The sequence below is a fragment of the Esox lucius genome, chromosome 13 (genome assembly GCF_011004845.1).
Source record: "Esox lucius isolate fEsoLuc1 chromosome 13, fEsoLuc1.pri, whole genome shotgun sequence".
In the NCBI taxonomy this organism is placed as follows: Eukaryota; Metazoa; Chordata; class Actinopteri; order Esociformes; family Esocidae; genus Esox; species Esox lucius.
The window spans coordinates 24791496-24815842 of record NC_047581.1 but is presented as its reverse complement, the minus strand read 5'-3'; the positions used below and the strand labels follow the sequence as shown (position 1 = coordinate 24815842).

Below are 24347 nucleotides of genomic sequence, written 5' to 3'. Positions count from 1 at the left end.
CTGCCTGATAACCTTTTTTAAAGTATTTTAAATCGCAAACAATCAAAAAGTGACAAATAGTCAGAGTCACTCCCATAGAGTCCATACCTGCTTCAACGTATGCTAATTTATTTGAAAACAATTTAAGATTTTAAAGTTTAAAGTTTAGATAGCCAAAACAGCTTTGGAGTCTCTACCGAACTGTTCAAGAATTACTGTTAGTCCGGTAATGTTAAATTGTTTATTGTTCATACATTTTAATTGAATTTCAAGTTAGGATAACTTAACTTTAAGGTCTAGCGTAGATTAATTATTCATGAAACATTACATTCTTTAAGAGAACGTACTGTAGCCTATTGCTGTGGTTCTAATTCATTCGGTTTTTTCTTATCTATGCACATTTTAAAAGCATCCAATTCAATAACGTGAATACTTTGACAAGCAATTTGAGACAACATCTATAAGTGGGTTTGCGTTATCTGAGCTTCTGACAACCGGACCAGCCCGACAAAAAAAGGTGTCAGTAGAGATATAAACATTGCTATTTACTGTACGGATTTTGTTCCAACAGGTTTATGGTGGAGCCAGTCTTTAGTCTGTCTTGTATTCTTATCTGGTACGCCCACACAGTAAAATATGACTTATGATTGGCTGCTTTTGGTCAAGAAAACGACTGCTAACTTCCACGTAAGGAGTCGAACTGTTGTTAAGTTCAGGTAAGTCTTCCTGTCTAGTCCCACACTTTAATGTGTTAACGCCGTGTTACAATTTGTTTAATGATTGTACACCTTGTATTCATTACTAAGCTATGTACTGCTTTCTATTTAGCTATCTAGGTATCTTCTCCTTATCTAAAACCACGAGCAGGAAAAATTTCGCTTTCGAATTCTGATTAGCTAAATAAGCGAAACACTACGCTAGCTACTACTGTAACTAACTTTAGCAGGCTTAACTCTGAAGTTAGTGATAAGATCTTCTTTGACATACACATTAATGTACTGTTCTAGGAGACAGTAACATTTCCTTGAGGGTTACAACATATAAGTTGTATGGTGATTTCTAAGTAAAGGGTTGGGAAACAAACATTGCATTAAGTTTAAATCGTGTGTGTGTGTGTCTTTCAGTACAATTAAAGGTGTGGTAAAAGTGTTTGCCTTAAGACTTTGTGCCATGTCTCAAGTGATGGACCATGGTGCTGGTTCCCAAGGGGATCATGTGGATGCCAAAGGAGTGCCTGCACAAAGGTAGGCAATGCATTTCTTCTGTCAGCATGGTCCACTGAGCCCAGAATATAGGTGGGCAACAAAGTAAAATGTATTTATACTATTTGTTTCCATTGCATTGTGGTCCTGTGTAGCTTAGCTGGTAAAGCTTGGAAAAGGCTGTGCGGACTGACTAATGTAAATTATAACTTCTCATTTACAGTATATAGTATTATTCGCTGGGATTGTGGGTATTTACTGACCTAGTTAACCTGTTATCAGTTCTGTCATTCTGCTTATTTTTTTTAATTCTGTATTAAATGGAATTTGTGCCTCTTTGTTCCAGGCCATTGTGTCCCTCTTTGCCACATTTCTCTACAGAGGATAATAAAATGGATGCTACGCCTTCAGCGGATGTGTACAAATATAATATGAACTACCCAAGCATTGGGCAGTGCGTCATTATCAACAACAAGAACTTTGACAAAATCACAGGTAGGCCTATCTTTATATTACGATTTTGTAGCTTGTGAGTTTTGTAGATTATGATGCTATGTCAGTATTTGTTATGTGCACTACATTTGTAATTTCCCTTTAAAGGGATGAGTTGTCGCAGTGGAACAGACGTGGATGCAGCGCATGCAATGAAATTGTTCACTGGTTTGGGGTACAAAATTAAGTTTGTCAATGACCAGTCAGTGAAACAGATACAAGATCTGCTTCTGAAAGGTAGGTTCAGCAGTTTGAGTGTGAATGGAGGAACTGGTTTTGCAGAAGTACTGATCATAACAAAAATTCTAGTTCTACACAATTGCTTTTATATTGTAATACCAAAATGTTGGTATATCATGCAATGCTACTTAGAGTATCTCTTCAACCGTTCAAGCTAGACAAGAAACTTTCTCTCTTGTTAAACCTATCCCAACTTAAAATAATTTTTTGAAATTACAGACTGACTACTAATTTGCATTTACAGCATTTCTTGAACCGCTCAAGCTAGAGACACCAAACAAACTATCTTGAACATATTTTGGCAATCCCAAATAACAATTATTCAAACCATTTATCAACTATGACTACAAATTTGCATAGTTAACATATTAATACTAACAATATTGCTTGTACCATTCAAGGTAGAGACACCGAACCTACTTTAATTTGCATGGTTAGGCTATCAAAACTTCAAAATCCTAAAATGTAATTTGTACCTGTACTTTGTTTGCTCTTCAACTGTAAAGTTAGAACAATTCTTCCACTACAACCCAATTTCCTACTTTTTTGCCCAGAAGAGTGAATGTCTCTTGACTGAGTCGGTCCGTCCCGGACTGACTGACTACCCCTTGTTAAATAGCGTAGTGGTTAGCGATGCGGGCTACGGAACAACAGTTATTGTCACCTATATTGATACAGTAGTTATTGTAACAATGTCAGACACGAATGGCAAATAAGCTGTTAAAACACCCAGTGGGAAAAGCCATACAGTTAATAGATGCTATTTGTGGTGGAGGTAAACTTGATAAGAAACGTTACTAAGTTTAACACGATGGTTAATGGTGTCTAACGAAATATTAAAAGTTGACGTGATGTTAATGCATGAAAACATTATATAATGTCAATATGCTATACTGACACCCGGTAAATGGTCAGCTCTGTGGTGTTGTGGTTAAAGACACAGCCTTCCACGTGGGCGACCTAGGTTAGAATCTTGAGAGGTCAGCCATGATCAACACTTTCTATTGGGGGGCGGCTGAACTAGGCTTGCCTGGTTTCTTGTTTTAAGACCCAAGAACTTTGTAAAGTTAAAATCAAGTCTAAAAATGGGTCTTGTTAATCATGGTAGTAGTGATATTGTTTTATCTGGCTACGTTTGAAAGCCATCTTAATGGTGAATGTGATCTACATCAAGTTGCTAACTACCTGAGTGTATTAACGTTTTCAGTTTCTCAAGAAGACCACAGCCAATCGGCCTCCTTTGTGTGTGTTTTGCTGAGCCATGGTGAGGATGGGGTGCTCTATGGCACAGATGGCATAGTACAACTCAAGAAACTCACCTCACTTTTCAAGGGTGATTGCTGCAAAACATTGGTGGGCAAGCCCAAGCTCTTTTTCATTCAGGTACTGTAAGGTTCTCGCTGCCTGCTCTACATCTCTGTGCAGAGATGATGCACATGAATTTGCATGAGTTATATTTAGTGCTACATTGCTTTGAGCAGTATTTCAGGTTTGCTTCAACAATGAAGTTGAAGCAAACCTGATTCAACTTGTCAGTTAATTATAATGCTCCTAGAGAGTTGTCCTATGGATTTGCCAAGGGCAACCGCAAACATTATGTGCTGTTTCAGGGACTGGACTGAAGAAGTGAAAAACACTGACTTAGATGAGCTTTTCTGCCCCTTACCCGTAACCCCTACTCCTTCCTGTGGAACTGGTATAGGCATGCCGTGGCAGTGAGCTGGATGGTGGCATAGAGACAGACAGTGTTGCTAATGACTCCCAAGAAAGGATTCCTGTGGAGGCAGACTTCTTGTACGCTTATTCTACAGCCCCAGGTAATACATGTCATCCCTGCTATATGAACATATTTAATTCATGCATTGTACATACACTGTGAAAGAGGTTTTGTAGTTTTGATTTGTATACTGCAGGCCTACTACTATAACAGTATATGCAACCATGCACAACTGTCATAGTGGTAGTGAAGTTGTAGCAATGTAAACCATGTTTTCTAGTGATTGATTGGTGGCACTCATTCCTCTCTTAGGCTATTACTCCTGGAGGAACACCCAGAATGGCTCCTGGTTCATGCAAGCCCTCTTTAAAATGTTTCAACAATATGGAAAAACATTGGAGGTCATGCAGATCATGACACGTGTCAACCACATGGTGGCACTCAACTTTGAGTCATCCTCCAGCACACCTGGCTTCTCATGCAAAAAACAGATCCCTTGCATTGTTTCTATGCTGACCAAAGAGCTCTACTTCCCAAGTTAATTATTATTACGATCGAAATGCAAATCCTGTTGGATAATTTTAGCTCTGTGCACAATGTTTAACTGGACTACTAAAGACCAGTAAGTAATTCAAAGAGGTAATGGGACCAATCTAAAAGGGAAACAAAAGGTTTGATGACACAATTTTATTAGGCGACCCAAAAAGAAAACATGGAAGAAATATTTTTTGGAGAGGCAGGCATTAATAAGCACTGATTATGCAAGTACTTGCTATTAATTTCATGTCCTTGTATTTATAATGGAACTATGTGTTAAATTACAGTAATGAATCACTAAAGCTTTAAAAGCCATGACTATGTTTTATAGAATTTATTACTGGCTTTTTGTTTTGCAAATTGTACATTCAAGAGGCTTAACATGAATTGGACACAAAAATAAACTAGCTTTTATTATTGCTTATGTATGGGTTTTCTTCAACAACAGAAATGCTTTCTGGTAAATGGGATTTCAAGAAATTGATTAAATTAGAGACAAATATTGTGTATTCTTGTAGTCCAAGCAAATACCTCCTACAACATTCTTAGATTATTCATGTCTTCTTGTGATTGTTAGATGATTAATGTCTTGTTGCCAAAATGTATAATATAAAGGAAATACTGATCTATGAAAATGTAAAGTATTCCATAGGAAAATGCATTATTTATTTATTATTCCAAAAAAACCTAAGCCATGATGGGCAATATGATTAGGTGTGGCTAGGGGTGCAACAACATAGCAATTATGAATTATGTTGATGATGAAAAATAAACTGCTGAAAAAATTAAGGGAACACGTAATCATCACAGTATAACACCAAGTCAAATATAATTCAGATTACACTTCAGGGATATCAAGTCTGTCCCATAAAGAAGCATAAACCACAGCAAGACAACCCTGAAAACAGGAATGGTTTTGCAGGTGGAGGCCACTCTCCTTATCCTTCATGACTGATTCTTCACTAGTTTTGCTAGTGTCATTGTCACAACTGGTTGCATGAGGCGGTACCTGCAGCCCATTCAGGTTGCACAGGTAATCCAGGATGGCACATCCATATTTGAGGAGGAACAGGAGGAGCACTGCCAGAGTCCGGCATAATGACCTCCAGCGGGCTACTGGTGTGCATGTTTTTGACCAAAATGTCAGAATCTGACTCCATGAGGGTGGCATGAGGGCCTGATGTCCTCTAGTGGGACCTGTGCTCACAGCCCAGCACCATGCAGTTCGATTGGCATTCACCAGAGAAGACCAGAATTGCCATTCGTGCCCTGTTCTCTTCACAGATGAGAGCATGTTCATAATAATAATGAGCACATGTAACAGACGTGAAAGAGTGGAGATGCCATGGTGAAAGTTATTCTGCCTGCAACAATATCCAACATGTGCTCACGGTTTGTTGCTGAGTCAGTGATGGTCCTCCATCAAAGATCTCCACATGCTAGCCAACGGTACCCTGACTGATTTTAGGTACCCCAATGAAATTCTCAGACCCATCGTCAGACCTCACATTGGTACAGTGGGCTCGGGGTTCCTCCTGGTGCAGGACAGTGCCAAGCCTCATGTGGCCAGAGTGTGTAGGCACTTCCTGGATGACAAAGGCATTGATGCCATTGACTGGCCCTCACGTTCCCCAGACCTGAATCCAATTGAGAACCTCTGGGACGTTATGTATCAGTGAATCCGATGCTGACAAATGGCGCCACAGACTGTCCAGGAGCTCACTGATGCCCTGTTCCAGGTCTGTGAGGAGATCCCCCAGGACACCATCCGCAGTCTTTTAAAGCGTTCCAGTGACTGACGTGAGACAGTGGCTAATAACCATTTGTTCTAAGCCTAATGGTTTGGAAACATCACAGCAAAAACAATCCAGTTAATGTTTTTTTGCCACCCCAATAACGGCCCAGTTTTTACATTCAAGGTGTTACAACCGTCTCGTGTTACAACTGTCCCTGGTCTCCCCTAAATAACTCAAGTGTACAACTTAAATGAAATCATGGGGCGACCATGATTTCACACCAGTCATAAGTCAAAATACTGATTATGACTGGTGTGTCGCGCAAGTCGAATTTCACCAATTGCGACTAAATTGTCTTAAACAGTTTCCATACATGGCATTTTTTTAATCTCGGTGGCAAAACCGTGCGTGTTTCACATATTTATATTTGTTTGGGTTTGAAGTCTTCAACAGAGGAAGGGAGACCTGGTTATTAAATGTTACATTTTTTAAGTATGATATTTTTTTATGACTTAATTCCGATTAATAGACTAAATACATTTTGAAATTATTCCGAGAAATCGCGTTTAGAAACAGAATATGTAATGTTCATTTACTTTTAACTATAGTATTTTGGCTATATAAGCAATTATTTTACCTTTTGCTGGCGTTGGATGGATGGGGACGGAGTGGACTTTCATTTCTTTATTTGGATAGAATTTGTGTACTTTTAGCAAACCTTGACCAAAAATAACTTTATAATAACTTTAGACTTAAAAAAAATAATAATACCCTGACCTCCCCTAAGAGGCTCCATTACTTTCTAGTGACGTTTCTATATTTAATTTTGAAGTAGTAACAGTTAAGAGTTAAGGACTGAAGGCTAGCTGACTTGAGGCTATGATGGCTAACTAGCTTGTTAACATGTGCAGGACACCATTCAATCCCTTAGTAAATTATTTTCAAATATGCTGTGATGCAGTTAATTAAGGTCTAATCAACCTCCCTGATCCCTCCTTCCACAGAAAACTAGTCAGACCGAAAGGTGAAAGAAGAATGCCAAACAGATTACTGCAGAATACGCTAGATTTATTTGTAAATAAAAAACGAAACCAGAGAAAAATGCGACCATGAGGACAGAACAGAGGTCCATTTGGTTATAGATAATGAGTGACTGTAGTGTATAAATTTCGTTGTTTTTATGTGTAATTTTTTTTTAGGCATACATTTCTAAACCCTGGCTGACTTCAGAGTTCTGAATGCACGGACTCGCTTTAAATGTATAAGTTGTGCTTAAAAAAACATGTGGATGGGGTTGAGTTTTCCCGTTCTTGGTTCAACGTGGCGACGCATACTGTCGTTACGTAAACCGTTCCGCGCAAAAATTCAAATGTGATCAGGAAGAAAAGTGCATCCGTACAAAGCAAAACACGCTTCGTACTAATTTTCATTTAGCTAATTTACTAGTTGTATCAAAGAAACCACACTTCCTAACGCTTTGGATATAATCGAGGTAATATAGATTACATATTGTAAAGCTTTTGTTTTCATTCTATATTAGTGGCTACATCACTGCACTGTAAAGGTGTTGGTTAGCGTTTGACGTGTTTAGCTAACGCGTTTAGCGAAAATGTCTATTGTGCGATACAAGTTTCTGAAAACTTAGCTTGACCGGCAAAGGCGACTAGTTAGCTTATTCCCTGATGTCGGTTAACTAGCATATTCGTTAAGGTACCCTGCTAAAGCGTGTCGTATTTTTACGTAACCATTGTAATATGGTTACTAGACAGTTGGCTGGCTTGGTAACGTTAGTAGGTAACGTTAGTTAAAAAAAAAAAAAAAGTATGTTATATGTCACTGGAGCTGTTGGTATTGTACAGAACGTTATGTTTCTGGAGCTATTGGGAATAATCAGGAATCTTTGTATATTGTACTGGAGCTAGCTGAGTTACAGGCTAGTATTATGTTGCTGTTGTGCAGCCCAAATGCTGTATAGCAACATGTCATGCGCCAGCAACTAGTTAAAGTTTTTTAATGTTCATAAACGTATACATATTTTAAGGTCGTAATCTTATTCATTACAATTGACGAGACAAACCACACAACGACATTCTTAATTCTAGGATCCTACTGGACAATGTTGCATTTTTTTAATGTCATATTAAGGTAAATATACAGGCAATATCAGTAGAAACATTATCAGCGATGTGTAAGTATGGGTCTTATTGCTTACTGTAGTTGAACCAGTGTAGGTGGACGGACAGACAAAACGAAACGTATCAGAGCCACTTAATATCATGTCCTAAGCTTTTGTACAGTCCCATCTGACCAACGGTAAACAAATGTGGCTGTGATGTGAAGGGTCCTGGGTGGCAACAGCAGTGTTCTGACAGTTTGAGTTGTTGTCTAATCAAGGCTTGACTACCGTGGTAATGTCAATGAGGCTTCTTTGTATGAAATATAGAACTGTTAATTTTTTTTAAATTACGTCTAAATTAGGAAGACTTTAGGAGGAAGAGTGTAATAAAGAACTGACTGTTCAGCAGTGTGACCCTTACTCCTCCGGCCAGTCACAATGAGTGCATCCTCCACACCTGTCTCCCGGGTGCGCCAGTGGGCTTCACCGCCTCTGAAGTACAAAGGCGCCTCTCCCGCCGCAAGCAGCACCCCCCTCCTCGCATCCTTCCCCGGCAACGATGATGAGCTGGAGCGGCGTCAGAGGCGCAGGTCACGGGTCATTGATCTGCAAGCCGCGGTGGACTCCTCTGTTAATGAATCTGCCACACATAGGTATGGCACCTCAAACACTTTGGCTCGTAATCGCTTCATCCATTTTGTGTCCAATTGATTTACATTTTTGTATTCAGCAACATTGGGACCCCTGCTGCTGTTCCTAAGCTGTCAAATGCGCAGATCTCAGAGCATTACTCTACCTGCATCAAGCTCTCCACTGAAAATGTAAGTTGACAGGTGCATGGAAAATACAGTATGTAGGTCATTATAGTCACCAAGCACTTTTTCAAAAGGGGCAGAAGCCATCTAAAGGAAAGGTTGATGTATAGTTTGCTATTCTTGTTTTCATTGCTTTGCACATCTCAAACCATGAACATTTAATTCAAAGCCTTGTTTTTCTCCTGTTTTGAAGAAAATTACTACCAAGAATGCCTTTGGTCTACACCTGATTGACTACATGGCTGACATCCTCAAACAGAAAGATTCTGAGCTCACAAACTTTAAGGTATTCATATACAAAATTCTTTAAAATTCATATACAATATATATATATTTTTGATCTCTCTCTTATATATATATTTTCATTTTACATGATCTTACACTTCTGTTGACAGGTACTCAATTATACAGAATATATTCTCTTGCAGCCCAGCTACTTAAGATATATACGTTTTACTCTACTGGAATATTGTTGGCAGTATTGACAATGTCATAATGTTTCTCTCCATCTCCCAGGTGGCAGCGGGTACCTTAGATGCCAGCACCAAGATTTACGCGGTCAGAGTGGATGCTGTCCATGCTGATGCCTACAGAGTGCTCGGAGGGCTTGGTGCTGAGACCAAGCCTGGGGAAGGTGAGAGCCTCTTGACAGTAACATCCATCTGTACACTGTGTCCCAAATGGCCCAATGGCTGTTGTAGTACACTATATTTGAACACAGTCCAAAGGAATGTTCTCTTTACGGGGAATAAAAGCATGTGCAGAATGTCATTAGTTCATTAATTGTTCTTGTAAAGAGGTCATTAGCCTCTAATTTACCCTTCTGTCTGTCTTTGTATATATGCATTTAGAGCACGGAGCAGGAGATGAGGGAGAGCAAGAGGATGGGGCAGGAGGAGAACTGGCTGCTAAGCAGGTCGTGAAGAAAAAGAGGCCTCATAAGAAGACTGTGGAGCAGAACCTGAGCAACATCAATAGCTTGGAGTCTGAGAGGAGATGTGAAGTAAGTGCTTTCCTCATCCAAGACCAGAATGAGGTCTAAACCTGTGTTGTTTCCTTTGATCTCAGCTTGAATCATTTGAGCCTGTTAACCCAACTGTGTATATATCTATCCATCCCAAACACACAAACTAACTCAAAAAGATGGTGGAGCCTGTATTTCAGAGAAGTCGGGGTGCTTTTTAAGAAGATATTTTGTGAAACACAAAATGTTGAGTTTCTACAAAGCTAACGCATTGACAGCTCCATTGTCGTCCATAGTTATGACCCCTCCCTCCCGTCTCCAGGTAGACCCCATGTTCCAGCGCATGGCGTCATCCTTTGATGAGAGCAGCACTGCAGGTGTCTTCCTTTCAGTACTGTTCAGTGAGGACAGTCGCTGTGAGCTGCTCTTCCCTTCCCACATGACCCTGCTTCACTCCAGGGCACCTTGCTCCCAGATTCCCTCACAGCATGTCCCCGCCACGCCCTTCACAGGTAACACGGACGGCTTACTGATTATTGGTCAACTGTTATTAATATATATCTTATTTGACAAGTCCAACTTTATTTCTGTAATACCTGAATGAGCTAGAAGCAAGTGTGACGGCATATGTGACGGGTTACAATGAGGTGTTGTTATTGCTTTGTAAGATCAGATTTCCATGCAAGACAATAATTTTTTTTAAATGTATTGTTTGGGCTACAAACGAACTACGACTTGAGTTACACACACTGCACTTTTCCTCAGTGATACTTAAAAGCTTCAGAATCTTTTTGGAAGTTAGGCAGGTTTATATGTGGTTCAATTATTGATAAAAGCATGGAACCAAAGAAGTGCTTTTATTTTATTTATTATGTTAGTTTTTTATACCTTTCAGATATAGAAAAGCCCTGTAAAACACCCATGGTCATCTAGTTTGACTTATGAAATTCATTAAAGGCCTACATAAATATGCGCACACATTATGAACATTGGAAAATAATTGTGTGTGTGTGTGGGCTATGTTAGCTTAGTAGAAATCTGAAATAGATTATCATTCCTACACTGAAATTTAATACATTTCCCTATCTGGCATTGACACACATGCTTTCTAGTGAACGGATGCAGGAAACCGGCTTTCCATACAGTAAATAGCCTGAATGATGGTGGTTGGGTGGTACTTAATTTTTCTGCAATATGAAATAGCATTTCTGTTGATTTTTGATGAATTAATTATTGCAAAGTATTGTCATTCAGTATAATTTGCCTAATTAGTTTACCTTTATCTCTCAGTCATGTTGAAGATGACATCCGTATGTCCAAACATGTTTAAAGATAACTTTTCCTGGGGGTGTAATAATCAATTAATCAAATTTATATTAGCAGTTGTCACAAAGTGCTTTTACAAAACACCCAGCCTGAAACCCCAAGGAGCCAGCAACAACAGTGTTGATGCACAGTGGCTAGGGAAAACTCTCTAAAAGGGGCTGAAATTTAGGAAGAAACCTTGAGAGGAACTAGGCTCAAGGGGTGACCAGTCCTCTACTGGCTGTGCCGGGTGAACATTTTAAGTGTACAAGTTGTTATAATTAATAAATGCATGTGGGCTGTGTCCAGAATCTATAAAACCTAATCTGCATTCCTTTGAGTTACAATGATTTAGCTATTTGGGATTGGTGGACCTGATAAGTATACTATCTAAGCATGGCACAGACAACTGTCCTTTTAATAAGGACAATAGGTTTAAGTTAAACAGAATGAAGTACATGGAGCAGGAAGCCTGTCCTCATATGTGGACACAGGGTCTCAGGAGGTTAAACCGTAGACCTAGCAATAGAAACCAGGTTAAGACCGTAGACCTAGCAATAGAAACCAGGTTAAGACCGTAGACCTAGCAATAGAAACCAGGTTAAGACCGTAGACCTAGCAATAGAAACCAGGTTAAGACTACTGTGACGCAGTATGCAAGACTATTTTCTATTTCGTAAGACTACCATGTTACATTGGATCTACATGAATGAAATCTAATCCTAAGTGACATTCTGCATCTCATTTGTTTGCTCGGTTTGTTAACACTGATGATTGTGTGATTGGCAGGTGGTCTCCAGCGGACCCAGGAGAAGATCTCTATTTGCCCCTCCCTGGCCGACTTCTCCTTCACCAGCTGGAACCCTGACCACGTCAGTGCTACATACACAGCATGTGTCCCAAATATTACCCTATAGCCTACATGGGGCACTACTTTGGGCACTGGGTCTAGTCAAAAGAAGTGCAAAGCCTTGGTTTTTGTTGGTAAATGAAACAGATCAGTTGTACTTAGTGTATCGCCTCAAAGTATTTTCAACCACATAATATAAACTGCTCCCCTTCACAGACAATGAACCAGATGCTGGAGAAGATGAAGCAGGGGGATCACGTGTTTGACCTGAACGCTGAGGCAGAGCCAGACGAGGATGAGTGTCAGGACTTTGGGGATGACTTTGATGGAGACTGTGAGGAGGGTCAAATGGACTGTGGAGGCCAGGGCTCCAAGGAGCAAAAGGACTCCTGTGAGGCAGGAGGGCTTGGGAGAGGAAGGTGAGGACACGAGAGGTGTTATGATACAGGCTGGATGTTAGGATGAAGATGAGGTATTATGTTACAGGTCAACATACTGTCTACGTATCATCTTTATCTATAATTCATTTGAACATGGTTTCACTTTGGTGACTGTCCACAGGGATGTCATTCCTATTGGAGAGGGCGATATAGCCACCATGTGCCTGCAGTTGTCTGACCAGCCCAGGGAGTACTCGTACTTCAGCCCCAGGACTATGGCTACCTGGGCAGGACCTGGTTACTGGCGCTTCAAACCTCTGCACAAGAGTGAGCTTTGGTTGTACACGTCCGGCCATGTTGGCCATCTGATTTTGGAATATTCCCCTATTGCACTGTCACTAATTTGTTGTTTTCCCTTTTCTCATTCCCCTTGTTGTTATTTGTCTAGAGGACAACCTTCCAGAGAAGGAGGGTCGAAAGAGGAAGCCTAAGAAGATCTTAGAAATCGACTTTAATGACAGTGTCAACTTTGAAACCTACTTCCGCACCACTAGAGTAAGGACTCGGCGAGCAGGCTAGTTCAAAGTAGTCTTTAAAATAGTTCAGAATCATACACTCCATTTCCACAAAGAGAAATACACCTAGAGGTTATACTTGGAGTAAATGCGCTGCTAGTGTCTGAAAACATAGGGACACAATACACAACATTTACTCAGGTCGACATACGTTTATGTACAATACAGTGTCATTTTCAGCCGACCCATTATGTAGTGTTGAAGTGCCTAATAAGGGGTAATTGTCATGGTAACGTCCTGTATTTACTCTCTGGTACAGTCTGGTGTCAACCCTGCCTATAATTGTGGTGTATCAGATGTTAGTCACTGCAGCAAAGGAAATGTAGTTTTAAGTGCTTAGGAAGTTTCCCCACCACTCATAGACTGAGTGAAATCCTTCCATCGCCTCTGTCTAATCAGATTTTTGTTCTCTCCCAGGCTGCTACCACTAACACCAAGTCAGCCCTCAGCACTAGCAACAAGAAGACGACGCTGGCTGCAGACTTCCAGTTCTCGCCTGAGACCCTGTCCCAATTCAGCTCTAAGCCCACCAGCACAGTAAGTCCTCTTTTAGAAAATAATTAGTGCTCTAAACTCTTAAGGTAAAACAAAAAAAGGTCCTGGCTTTATTTATTTCGGTCAAACAATAAAAAAAACAAAAACATTTGTGTTATTTTCACCTGTCAGTATACTTGGTGCATTGGCCACAGTCCTGTCTACATTCTAGTTTTGAACCAACTAGTTGCGTGTCTTGACCAGTTATCAGCATTGGCATGCAAACTCAGGTACCCATTCAGATTAGTGACAAGAACGCACTAGTTTCCTTTGTCCTGGTATGACTGGATTGACAGATGACCTGTTGATCAGGCCAACAGGTGAGACCTATACATTTGTTGCATATAAATACAGTTCTGATCTCTACCTACGCTATATTCAGGCATGCACTCTGAAACATATGTTGCATTATGACAAAGCATTGCAATTTATGGCAGCCTAGTCACAGGCTACATTTGATCAGTGATGTGTGTGTGTGTGTGTGTGTGTGTGTGTACGTTACAGAATGAACTATAAGAACATGACAGAATCTGAGATGGGTCAGTTAGGGCCAGTCATTATATAGGATAATAATATAGTAATTTGGTCCATCTAGTCTTTTGTGATCATTTAGTCTGCTTTTGAAGTATCAGAAATATATTGTTTACTTGATTAAAATGTAAAAATGTTTTTAAATGTCTGCCAAAGAATTGCTCTTAAAGGGCCTTTTCTGACAGAAGATATCACTGTTTTTTGTCATGGCCCTATTATGAACTCAGAGTTACTGAGTAACAGAGCATTTTTCACCCTAGAGATCCTGTAAACACGACTGAGCATGGTTGAGAAAAACCCTCTTGATACCAGCAAACACGACAAAATGAATGTAACTGACCCTGTCTTGTGTCTACATGGTGCTGCATGAGGATTGTGGTATGCTTAAACACTACAGCTGCCACCAGATAGTCCTTCATAACTGACTGGAACTGATATACTGATCCAACATTGTCCATTGTACTAGCAATTTAGAATCTCCCTAAGGCTGTGCGAACCCATTGATCGTTATCTCCTTCCTCTCACTCCTGTGTTCTGACTCCGCTAATGTGTGTGTTCTATGTCAGTTGTGTAAAGAGGGCCAGAAGCGGTTGTCTGGTGAACTGGGAGAAGGCATTGGAGACTACGACTACAACAACGCCAACGACACAGCCAACTTCTGCCCTGGCCTGCAGGTCTGAATCCACCCCTCCCTCCTCAATTCCCTTGTATACCTTTTATCACCCAGTAATAGCCTGTCTTATGGCATTATTTATCTTACAGCTCTGGAAAAAATTTTGACCACTGCACCTTTTCCTTTTCTTCCCAAAAAAGTTGAAAAGGAAGGTTTTGAGTGAGGAACAGAAGCGTTCAATTTGCAGTGGTCTCATAATTTTAACCCTTCTAGGTTAAAATTACAGGGTGACATATGCTTTGTATTACTCTGTACTACCCAGTCTTATAACATGGCATTATTTCCCTTGTATACCTTTTCTCACCCTGTAATAACATGTTTGTCTGTAATGTAGCTGACCTCTGTATACTCTCCAGGGCGGAGACAGTGATGATGATGGTGGTGAGGGGTTCAGTGGGGGCGCAGATGACAGCCAGCCTTCTGTAGATAACCCCACCTCCTCACAAGACCATGACAACGTGTCCACCTATGGGGAGGATGACCTGGTCCCAGAGCCTCACAGGGTACGTTGGAAAGGTTTGGAGACAACCGTAGCCAGGTTAACGATACCTAAAAATGAACAGCTGTCCTCATTGTCAAGAGACTTCAAGGAAACATCTAACTTTGGGTAAACTATCCCTAAATGTAGTTAAGCCTAGCTTTGCCTTTCATTTCAGGTGAACAAAATTGAAATAAACTATGCCAAGACTGCCAAGAAGATGGATATGAAGAGACTCAAGAATACTATGTGGAGTCTTTTGACTGACAGCATAGAAAATCCAGCAAAGGTCAAAGTATTTCTGTGTCTCTTTTAAAATCCTTTAAACGTTGGATTAAGATTGTCAGGATTGCCAGGTAGACTGTTTCTGCACGTTTCTATTGGTTACCATTGCCATAGGCAATCTCAATCAAGCACAGATTACGTATTTCAATAAGTATTTGAACAAAGGACTGCTTCCTTGACAGTGTTGTTTTGTTCTCATCAGGAGGTGCAGAACATTCAGAGTTCAGAGGTGTCTGGAGAGAAAGTCTTCAGTCAAACCACAAAGACATTGCTTCAAAGGTACCCATTCTCAGGGGGCTCTAGTGTTTTTCCCCAGCAACTGTAACAGAGCATTAGGCAGGATTAGGAATAATTTGCAGCTTGCTTCTTTCATTAAATAGAATATAACTGCTGATAAATAATGCATTAAATCAAGTGTCTTCTTCCCCTTGTCACTTCAGCTTGCCTCCCACCATGGCTCAGAACCTGTCCGTGCCCCTGGCCTTTGTTGCTCTGCTGCATTTGGCCAATGAGAAGGCGAGTAGCTACTACTGACAGTCAGCCTCATACCATTGCTAAAAGAAGTTGGTTCAGTATATGGTTCATGTTGACGTATGTAGCAATGGAGTCATTACATTTCAACATTACAAGCTCCGTATGCTAGGGGTTCGAGGTAGTTGAGGTTTATGTGGTGTGTGGTGACTAGGCTACAGCTTTAGATGACAAAAGAGTAGTAGCAGCGTATGAGTACAGTACAACGAAATGCAGTTATCATCTAACCAGAATTTATGCATGCTTGCAGAGATCTGGACTCAAGTCAAATGACTTGGACTTGAGTACGACTCAAATCACATTTTATGACTTGAGATTTGACTTGGTAAAAAGAGAAACACTTGCAACTCGACTTGATGCTTGTGACTTGGTGGCAGACTTGGACTTTTCCCAGATTTTCCCAGAACTTTCCTCTCATCGCTCACGTTGGTCTGCTCGTGCTGCCCCTAGCTTAAATACCAACATGCATCTAGTGGGTGGGGAATGGGGGGGACAACACCACAATACTCAACTCTAATGTGACTTCTCAATGTCACTCAAACTAGGCCTTTGTGATTGAAATAACATTTTACTTTGTGAGACCAGAAATCCTATAAAGACAGGTAAGAATGAAATTACTGCTATGCTGTGGGTAGCTATCTAGCCAACGTCTGGTAATGAAATACTGTTGAAATAACGTTAGCGAAATGGGAAGATGGAAAACTAAATTCTATTGAAGGAATTTCCTGGCGATTTAGTTTAGGAACAGTCTGATTCAAGGAGGATTATACTATATGTTCTCCATTCTCATTTACCGGTGAGATTTCCATGGCATCTTCTCATTTCTTTAGCTAAAAATGTCTGGTAATAATCTCAAATTTACTAGCATGCAATTGCTCCCTGTAGCATTTTTTTCCAAAGTGGACAGTATTTTAGTTTGTTTTTTAACATCTTTACATAGGCTTCACATTACGATTTTAACATATTTTAATCTAAATACAAAAAGACAATTGACAAAATATATAGACATCTTTCTATATAATAAGTTTCCTTAAAGCTAATACAAGAATTCAACAACATAAAAAGATCTGATCATCTCCATCATAACACAATCTGTCTTCACCATTGACTTGAAACAAAAGATTTGGGACTTGTGACTTGACTTGAATTCAGCTGTAGAACTTGGGACTGGCCTACTATTAGTTGGAACTTGGCTTGAGACTTGGAGGGTAAGACTTGAGACTTGCTTAAGACTTGCAACAATATGACTTGGTCCCATGTCTGCATGCTTGTATGTCTGAAAAGAGCATGTATGTTTAGAGTCTAGTATGGGCAGAAAGTCAGTAGTAAGGATTGATTCAATAAGGGGGCCATGTGGAGAGTCTGAGTAGCCACTGAGTAATCACTTTGCAGCCATGTCTGCCTTATGGTTTGTGGGTGGAAGCTGTAGAGGATCCTGTCATTTGCAGACATGATGACCACTTGCCATGCCTACCATCCGGTAGTACAAACAACAGTCTAAGTCTTTGGTAGCTGGGATCTTAGCCAATTTTCAGCCACATCATTCTCATTCTGTCATTCATTATCTGTTTCAACAGAATTTGGAGCTGGTCAAGGTGGATGATATGTCCGATATCATCATCAAGCAAGGTCGATAAGAAGCTTATTCTCGTGTTCAATGGAAATGTATTTGACAAATTCTGAGCCATACATGTCAAGCAAATGTCCCCTCACATTTAGGCCTTGAGCCTTTAAAACAAGTATTCAAAAAAATGTACAACTGGCTCTTTTGAAAATGTTTAATCTGTCATGTTACTTTATAGGATGCCCCTCTTAACATGAAAAAGTAGCTAAAGTATGGTATAGAGGCAGAAGTTCCTTTCAGTGTAACTGCCTCCAACCCAGACAGGACAAGTTAGTAATTATGCTGTCCCTCTATTGAAACCACCGGGGTCTTGACAAGGATCCTGGTGTTGAACTAAGATTGGTATGGAATTTTATTTATTTAACATTTTTACTTGCCGTTTTTTAAACATTTTAATCAGTGAAATCTGTTTAACTGTTAATCAAGTTTGTTTGGCCGTAACTCTACTCTTCTTTCAATCTGTCAATTTTTGTTCTACATCTATTTTGTAGAGACTTTATATTCTTCTATCGTGCCTCAATGCGATGTAATGTGTACATACCACAACAAATAAAACTTTTTTTTACATTGCCTGTTTTTTATATACAAAGCAAGGTAGTTATTTTTAGCTAATAGTTATTCATGCTGTACCTTATATAGTATCCTGATGTCATTAGATTAATCACTGCACCCTTGTCTCCGGGAATTCCCAAATGGCAGCCTACTCCCTATATAGTGCACTACTTTAGAAGAGAAATGGCAGCCTACTCCCTATAAAGTGCACTACTTTCGAAGAGCTATCTAGCGATAATAAGGTGCCATTTGAGATGTTACAACTAAAGGTGAAAAAACCAGTTGGTCAGGATTAGCAGTGTGGATAGTTTCACTCAGCTAGACTTGTATAGCAGGAGCTTCTGAGATGGGTGTCGCCATTCACTGGACTCGTGGCTGGGAGTTGTGCATGGTTATAATCTGACTAGTTAATGTTTTCTGTTATACCATCTCTTAACATTGTTCTACAACAAATAATTAGAGCCCAGCGTCACAACCCATTCCTTTCCTTGGCTGGTTAATTTGGAATTTAAAGTGAATGATTGTTTCCATAGATCTACTCAGGTTTTAATGTATATAATGTTACATTATAGCAATTTAGCCACCAGTGTCTTTGAGTTGTGTTTTCTGCGCTGATCAGTGATATTTAAAACCACCATTATTCATGAATTACTCTTGAATGTATTTGGCATGTTTTACCTGTAGCAGGTGCTTTTACGAACGCCGCGCTCCAACGCCCTCCCATGGATTCAAGTGAGCAGAAAATATGAGAAGGAGGGTTTAGCAACATTTTACTTCGGTGGAGAAAAAAAACACAGGAAGTAACTGGATGCAACGTAATCGGCTGTTAAATAGGGACATCAAGCTCGCATAATCTTTATAAAGTTCGTAAAAATTGGATGCGCCGGGATTAAATAAGCGATCACCACGGTGGCTATAAGGATTCAAGTTTTCCGACAAGATGAATAAAGATCTGGTAGGTGCTAAACAAAGAGCCATGGTGCTTTTCTGTTTGCAATTCTTGAATTTGTTTTGTAACTAGTCTCGATTTGAGTACATACAACTGTTAGCCATATCTATTCAGACTATGATTAATGTAACTGATATAGTTTAGTACAGTTTAAGCTAATGATGTGTATTGAAAACCTTTTCTTTTGCTTCAACGCTCGTTCTTTCCTACCTAGAGGTGTCGTGTTTGAGGAAGTTGACTACCGTTGAAATTGTTCCATTCTCTGTCTTTGCACCTGCGTGATAATTATTTTAATGTATTCTATGTTTTGTTAATCACCCTTGAATGTAGACTAATCTATTCATTTCACAACCACAATAAAACTTAATGAAACTATTTGGACGAAGAGTCATAAGGCTAACTATGCTAAGCATTGGCTGTTTGGGAGAATACTAATGAAATCCATATACTTTGTCATGGAGATTAGAGGGGTCTCACTCTGTCTTTACAATGGACAAAGGGGGAAATTATTAGCCTACTCGTCCAACTAAAACAAATGGGACATTTTTAGACACACTAATTGCGATATAGTGTAGTTGTACACACTGATTGCAATCTTTCTATGTATGGCTGCCTTTTAGACGTCCTCACACTTTCAAAACTGTTAGATTTCTATCTGCTCAAAATGTACATTGCTGGGGAAAAACCTTGACGTCGCCCAACATAGAGATTATTCACCTGCATTTGTTGACTTTTTTTCTTTTGCCTAGCCCTCCATATAATTAAAATTTTTGTCAGCTTAGATAGAATAGCTTCTGTAGTTGCAGTCGAACTTGGCATTACCCAGAATGTAAACTATATAAATTAATATAACATAATTTGCGTTGCACATGCAAAAGTGTAGAATTGTTTCAAAAAAAAAACAAGCATATTATTGAACGAAACATAGGTTAGTATCTACTTTGTTTTAAGCAGACAGGTAGGGACTTAATGCTACTGGCTCAGTTGACTGGGGTGTATGTATGGGCATGCGGTGTAGATTGTAGGACCATTCGCAATAGGCTCTTGAACATCAAATTGTCTCCATGACTCCACAATAGCCCTGAAAATAGAATAACAGATAAGGGAATATTTAATAATGTTTAAGGGGATTAAAACGTACATGTTTGAGAAAGGAAATTGGACTTATTTCACTCAGAAAGACCCAGATATGTTTGTGTTCTTGCCAACTTGATTGCTGTAATTGTACAGCCAATCGTGTTTGTCATGACAACGAAGGATCTGTCATTTCCTCAAGTCAGCGAAGTGGTTTGATCTTGATCAGAGACGGCAGGCATGTAATCCAATATGTCATGAATGTCCTTAGTGGATGGCTCAAAAAGGCTTTGTTTAAATACTATGCTATAATCTTATGTGTAGGCTACAGGTCTCTAGCATATGTCAACTTCTTAGTTTGTCATTATTTAAGGTTTCTCTCTCAGTGGGACTTGCCATTTTATAGCAGTCCACCATTCAGTGGGCCTAATGTGGACAAAGCCATGTGTGGGTAGAGAGCAGGTTGTGAAAGGAGAGACGGAGGAGACTAAGTACAAGAGAGACAGAAATAAAGATTGGACAGAGGGAGCTGGGTGGTGACGCAGTGAAGCTTACCCGGAGACACCACACTAATTTCTGCAGTTCACGCCTTATAGCATCTTATGCATTTTAAATTGTTGAAATTCATCCTGCAAGCTAACTGGGTCTGGATTTAAATATGAAGGAAAATGAGATGTGGCCAAAGATTTTTGCACATATTTTGATGAGCACTTATGATATAGGCCACCTGGCAGTTAAGAGGAAGTAGTTAAGTCATTGGAAAAACTAAAATGTTCAAGCCTTACAAGATCTTTTGTCCATCTGGGGTGTAGTCATTTGGAACCAGTTTTATGGGAGGTTTCTGAATTTTCTCAACAGGAAAACGTTGCAAACATGATACATCCTTTTCATTTTAGAGTGAAATATTGAGACATTTAACGTTGCTTTTTTCCCCCATAGTGTTTATGTTTTGGACTCCTGTGGAAATCAAACCCTAAACTGTGCTTTTGCAAATGCCACATTCTAGCAATTGAGCTTAACAAGACTTGAGTAGATGGCTTTAATTGCAAAAAGATTTGGACTAATGATCACATTACATTTGTTTTCTTCTTTCTCTGATTTCTTCTTTCTTTTTCTTTCTACATTATATTTTCTATTGCTCTGTCTCATACTTCTGTCTTTCTGTATGCCTCCAGGAGCAGGGCGATGTTGTGGAGCAGAACAAGGTGAAAACCCTCCAGTCTCAGGTTGATGGGGTGAAGGATATAATGACCCAGAATGTGGACAGGATACTGGCCCGTGGAGAGAGGCTGGATGACCTGATGGGCAAGTCAGAGGACCTTGAGGCCGGGGTGAGTCCCACAACACGTCTGTCTTTCCATATAGACTGTTAATTAAATTATTATTTGTGCCCTTGCACTTTTTCCAAGTAATATAAGGGCTAAATAGATTTACTTTTCTACATCTGCAGAAATAATTGAACAGTGTTGTAGGTTAACACTTTGATATACAGTAGATCCATATTCCCAATAATTGTGCTGTTGGATAGAATGCTCAATGTTTTTTTATCTTTTGTCGTCTGTGATATTCATGGCATTAACACCAGTGACATTAAGTCCACATTACAGTATTTTTTTAAACATGTATTTAAATTGCCTTGTTGCTTTTTGAGTTGAGAAGTATATTAAATACTATTGTTCACTGTATAGTATTCAAAATGTTAGATAATCCAAGAGAACTGACCTCAGCAGTGGGACAAGACAATGTGGCTCCCCCAAGGATATTCTGTATTCCATACAAATCGACGTTTTCTGTATAATAGATATGTTATTTAAACTTATTTTATATCAAACTTAAAAATGAGTAATATTAAAGTGTTTAATCAAAATTCAGACAGAAGAAAGGTTTTACTGCAATTTATTGAAAATTGAATACTGGAAGTTGTTGGATTACTATTGAGCATATTCCCAAAAGCATCCTGTCTTTCCCTCAGGCTCAGAACTTCAAACACACGTCCCAGAAGGTGGCTCGTGCCTACTGGTGGAAGAACATGAAGTTGTGGGTGTTGATTGTGGTCATCGTCCTTGTCATCATTCTCATCATAGTACTGCTGTCCACTGGCGTCATCCCCACCAGCTCAACAAGTCCCACTACACCCACTAAAGCGCCCTAAACATCAAAGGCACATTTAAATTATAAACACACACAGCTATTCGTACAACTACTGTCAACACTTTCGCTTACTTCCAAAATAGTCATTTCTTTAATGAGACATCCAACTTTGAGAGACAAACTCAACTTGTAATCATTAACTACTGTTGATTCATATAGTCAAACAATGCATCCTCACTTTGAAATGATGTATTTGGGCTTTTATGAGTAATCCTAACTTATTTGCACATTTCCTGTTTTCCCAAATACATTATTGTCTCAACTGTTGTGCAATAGAACATTTAGGCTTTACACCCGAGTCTAACCAATATTAAGTATTATGTGGTACAATTTGGCAACAAAGTCTAAAAAGAGATCAAAATTCATACTGCCATTTATATTGTCTTTGTGTCAGTGCACATGCAGGATATTAGTTTGCAGCAAAGCAATTTAATATATTTATCTACATTTGCTACAGTTCACTTTATTTGGTATTTAAAATCAAGAATTATAAAATGGATGGTTTCTGGTGATACTCGTCTGTCAAGGGCAAAGCCCAGAACAGATTTTTAAGGTTATTAACATGGGAGATCTCAAGAAAAGATTTCTGCTGTAGGGCGTGCGTCTGTCATAGTTACTGTCACTGAATTTTTGAAAATGTTTGTGTTGTTAGTCTTTTCCTACTTTTTATCGTATTTGAATGCGTTTTAGCCAAGATGGTTACTAGAATGGTTGTTACAGTTTTTTGTTTTGCAAGAAGGGCAAATAATTTCTCTGACTTGCAGTGTTACATTTACAGCAAGCAGTGGCGACCACAGAAAAGGCTAGATAGAAGTGAGAGTGGGAAAGAAAGAGAGAAGGATGGGAAAAGTGAAATGTCTTAGACCATTATCAATGACGTCATGCTATGATGACCTACGCTGGTTTCTATGGTTCCTGTCCCCAAACCCTGACTAATTCTATTCCAGCTGTGGCTGATTTAATATCTATTAATTCTTCCGGCTGGGCCAAAACGAATACCTCAAACTTCTATCTCAAGCCTTTATGACACATCACAGATGTGTTAGTGTCTTTCTACATCAAGACTGTAGCCTTCAGTTGTAGTTTCCTGTTAATCAGCAAAAAGTAATCTCTATCTTCCTATATTTTTTCATGCACTATGTAACTTGTTCATGTGTTCATCCATATAATATAATCTTGACTACATTAAAACTGCAGTATATTGCAGATTTGTTTTTGGTATATGTATTCTTTAGCTACTTATGCATTTTCTTATCCCACTGCCAACTATAATGTTACAATACCAGTAGAGTTTTGCAGTGGTTAAGGAGGTCATGCTCATGCTTGTATATAGTTGATGTTCTCTCATCTCTTTGTACATTTGTAAAGCAGCCACATTGTGTAAAAATGAGGTTCATTTGAAGCTATTTATACACACTTAATTTTCTCATCCCCTCTTAACTGCATATTATTTGGTTGTTTTCATATTACTGCATTAATGTTTTTAATCAATATTACAAAATGAAGGAAAAGGATATAGTATGATTAAGTTAAATATTGCTTCAATTCCAGGTTTCTTTAACTATTGGTCAGAATATTGGCCCTAGGCATGTGAGAGGTGGCTCACAATTTGGGAAAATGCATAAATATTCACACACTATTTAGTCAAAAATGTTGGCGACCATTTGGATCGTGGGACTGTAAATTTCTCATTTGAGTCTGATACTGAAAAAGTTTAATAACGCCTGCCTTAATTAAATGTATAACATTAAATTCTTATAACAATTTCACCATGTGCCTTGCTGGAGTCTGCACCTTTTATTGGGAAAAATTCATTAATAGTTTCCCTTGGATAAAAATAAACTAAACAGACCAACAATATAAAAACATGCTAAGGTTATATGCAAGACTTCCAGTTCAATATCCATTTCTGTTTATTTCCCCTAGGAATACTGTCTGAATATTCAGATGTGTTGCCATGGGGCCCTAGGCCAGAGTTAACTGCATTTTAGATGAGTAGGATGAATTCACTGGTGTTGTATCCGATTAATTGCATAATAAAAGTATTTACTTGCATA

At 39.2% G+C, this 24347-nt stretch overlaps 3 protein-coding genes across 7 annotated transcripts; all 3 read left to right on the top strand.

Moving 5' to 3' along the window:
- Positions 1 to 491: 491 nt before the first annotated feature.
- casp3 (caspase-3) lies at positions 492 to 4591 on the top strand. Of its 2 annotated transcripts, none has more exons than XM_010902714.5 (7): positions 492 to 695; positions 1104 to 1223; positions 1528 to 1676; positions 1782 to 1910; positions 3121 to 3296; positions 3616 to 3730; positions 3943 to 4591. In XM_010902714.5, the coding sequence occupies exons 1-7, from the start codon at positions 616 to 618 to the stop codon at positions 4170 to 4172; spliced, it is 999 nt and encodes a 332-aa protein (XP_010901016.2). In that variant the 5' UTR covers positions 492 to 615; the 3' UTR covers positions 4173 to 4591.
- Positions 4592 to 7149: 2558 nt separating this feature from the next.
- ncaph (non-SMC condensin I complex, subunit H) lies at positions 7150 to 18129 on the top strand. 4 transcript variants are annotated; one of them, XM_020052357.3, is made up of 18 exons: positions 7150 to 7395; positions 8453 to 8672; positions 8750 to 8840; positions 9028 to 9120; positions 9351 to 9468; positions 9686 to 9837; positions 10121 to 10310; positions 11893 to 11975; positions 12170 to 12372; positions 12515 to 12660; positions 12782 to 12888; positions 13326 to 13445; positions 14540 to 14647; positions 15003 to 15149; positions 15303 to 15413; positions 15612 to 15688; positions 15850 to 15925; positions 17518 to 18129. In XM_020052357.3, the coding sequence occupies exons 2-18, from the start codon at positions 8458 to 8460 to the stop codon at positions 17575 to 17577; spliced, it is 2097 nt and encodes a 698-aa protein (XP_019907916.2). In that variant the 5' UTR covers positions 7150 to 7395; positions 8453 to 8457; the 3' UTR covers positions 17578 to 18129. The 4 variants fall into 4 exon arrangements, with proteins under 4 accessions (XP_019907916.2, XP_010901018.2, XP_019907914.2 ...); XM_010902716.5 differs by having other exon boundaries at positions 8429 to 8672; XM_020052355.3 differs by having other exon boundaries at positions 8426 to 8672.
- Positions 18130 to 18833: 704 nt separating this feature from the next.
- vamp8 (vesicle-associated membrane protein 8 (endobrevin)) lies at positions 18834 to 24347 on the top strand. The gene is made up of 3 exons (XM_010902717.5): positions 18834 to 19071; positions 21315 to 21470; positions 22112 to 24347. The coding sequence occupies exons 1-3, from the start codon at positions 19057 to 19059 to the stop codon at positions 22289 to 22291; spliced, it is 351 nt and encodes a 116-aa protein (XP_010901019.1). The 5' UTR covers positions 18834 to 19056; the 3' UTR covers positions 22292 to 24347.